Below are 2,105 nucleotides of genomic sequence, written 5' to 3' on the forward strand. Positions count from 1 at the left end.
GTCTCATCTCTAACGGCACCTTGATGCTGGGAGAGACGTAGAGGTGGAGGAGCAGCACCACCAGCATCGCCACGCGTTAGTCCTTCGCTGTCACCTGGCTGCGTTGCTGTCCTGGGGCATTATCGTGCTCTTTCCGCCACGTCAAATAATCAACTGGCCGTGAGGACGCTCTGCCTTTTGAGCAGCGCAACGGTTTGCACGTGTCGTACTTGCAAGACCACCCCAATCTTAAAGCAGTTGGGAAGCTCTCCCCAGCGTGGACCTGCTGTGGTTGTGTAGAGGTCACCTTTGTAATCGGTAAGGGCAGGAACAAGTGGCCGATGGTGTCTCAAAGAACAGGTCTGGCCTTTGCCAGCCAACGCCACATCACAAAGAACGATGCTGAGCAATGTGGTCTCATCGACGTGGTTCCATCTCTGCTCTCCTTGTTTCTCTCCAGTCTACCATTATCAGATGAAAATGCACGTCTTCAGCTACAAGAGCTTGGGACAGGCTGATCCCACTTTCTCCGTCACCCTTCGTGGCACCAACGGAGACTCCGAACCTCTCTCTTTGGAAATGTAAGTAAACCGGCCTGTTGCCTCCTTCACCTAAGAAGGCCACTGGGACTAGATAAGTCCCCTACGTAGCTCATAGTTGAAGCACCTTGTTTCATTTTCCCCCCTCTACCACTCTGGCTATAGTCCAAGAGCACCCCTACCTCTGGAGGCGTTGCCTGACCTCCTTTAGCCTCTCCCAGAAGAAACACACGGCCTGAAAGCCGTCTTGAAGCCGTGGAAGGATGGTTTGGAAGGAGCCAAACACGCGATGCGTTGTATTGAGCCGGCTATCTAAGCTCGCTTTCTTTAGTGCAATCAGCAATTAACTGGTGACAGTTGGACGTGGAGCGCTTGATAAGCTTCAAAGGGCTTGGTTTCACTTCTGGCATGGAATGAATGAGCATCTGGCCTGCTTCCACGAGGAAGAAACGTTGAGTCTCTGCTTGTTTTTCAGGCTTGATCAAATTGGCCTAAACGCTACTAACACCTTCCTGGTCTACACTGAAGAGGACATGGGTGAACTTCTAAAAATAAAGCTTACCTGGGAGGGAACCTCCTCCCAGTCGTGGTACGATCTCTGGAAGGACCTGAGGAACTTCTGGTATCGGTCGTCGAAGTCTCCCCAGGAGCTGCACATCAGACGTATCCGCGTGAAATCCGGGGAAACGCAGCAGAGGTAATAATTCACTCTTCAAAACTGCCAGCAAAAGGAGAAATACTCAGAATTTGGGGGGGTTGGACTTGGTTGGTGTCCTGAACTGTGGTTTTTGGTGTTCTCAGATGATCGCAGAAGCACAGAATGTTTTGGGTTGGAAGGGACCTTTAAAGGTCATCCACTCCACCGTCCTTGTGCTGAGCGGGGACGATGCTCCCTCATGGTGTAGGACAGGGGGTTACTTACCAGCGTGAGGTGGCAAACCAGGCTTTAAGCAAACTGCAGATCGCTTCTGGGGCGTTCTTCTGCTTTATTTAGCCTCTGAGACACCGTCCTGGCCACCGAGCCTACTTCAGGGTGGTTTAGAAGTACTGAGAGCACCAAAAATCCAGAAAAATAGGTGGGCACAACTATAATGTACTAATGGTGTATCGAGATGCTCCGCGTCTTCAAACAGCTCGTCCTAAAATAGGCTGCGACCCATATTACACGTTCCCTGATGATTGTGGAGACCTTCTCCTGACTTCTGATTCCTCCTCCTAGGTTTGCTTTCTGCGTGGAGGATTTCCGGTTGACCAGTATATCTCCTGGGGAAGAGCTCTGGTTTGTGAAGTGCCCGGAGGAATGGCAAAAAAGGTAGGGGGATATCAGCCGAGAGACGTCCTGTCTGACGCGTGTGGCTGTGCTGGCATGGGTGGACCCTTCTTGGCTGGTTGGTTTTGTTTGGACTTTTGAAAGAGGTTCTGGGAAAAGAATTAATAAATTCTGGCTGGAGATTCCCAGTTATTAGACTTAGAATTTTATTCCCAGTTATTAGACTTAATTTCCATGTACACCTTCGCTGTCACAAAGTGGGTGATATTCTCCTCACTTCTGAGCTTGGTTTGTCCTCTTGTACCTTTCATAGGTTG

General features: G+C 50.3%; 1 protein-coding gene across 1 annotated transcript in view; it reads left to right on the forward strand.

The window, feature by feature from the left end:
• LIPG (lipase, endothelial) overlaps nt 1-1,830 on the forward strand; it is a gene marked incomplete at both ends in the record, with an annotated part of 5,477 nt that extends 3,647 nt beyond the window's left edge. The window contains 3 exons of the mRNA XM_010138008.1: nt 437-560; nt 994-1,215; nt 1,738-1,830. Coding sequence (XP_010136310.1) covers nt 437-560; nt 994-1,215; nt 1,738-1,830 — 439 coding nt within the window. The remainder of the gene's footprint in view (nt 1-436; nt 561-993; nt 1,216-1,737) is intronic.
• Between the last annotated feature and the right edge of the window lie 275 nt (nt 1,831-2,105).

This window comes from Buceros rhinoceros, unplaced genomic scaffold (assembly GCF_000710305.1).
Source record: "Buceros rhinoceros silvestris isolate BGI_N320 unplaced genomic scaffold, ASM71030v1 scaffold12296, whole genome shotgun sequence".
Lineage (NCBI taxonomy): Eukaryota > Metazoa > Chordata > Aves > Bucerotiformes > Bucerotidae > Buceros > Buceros rhinoceros.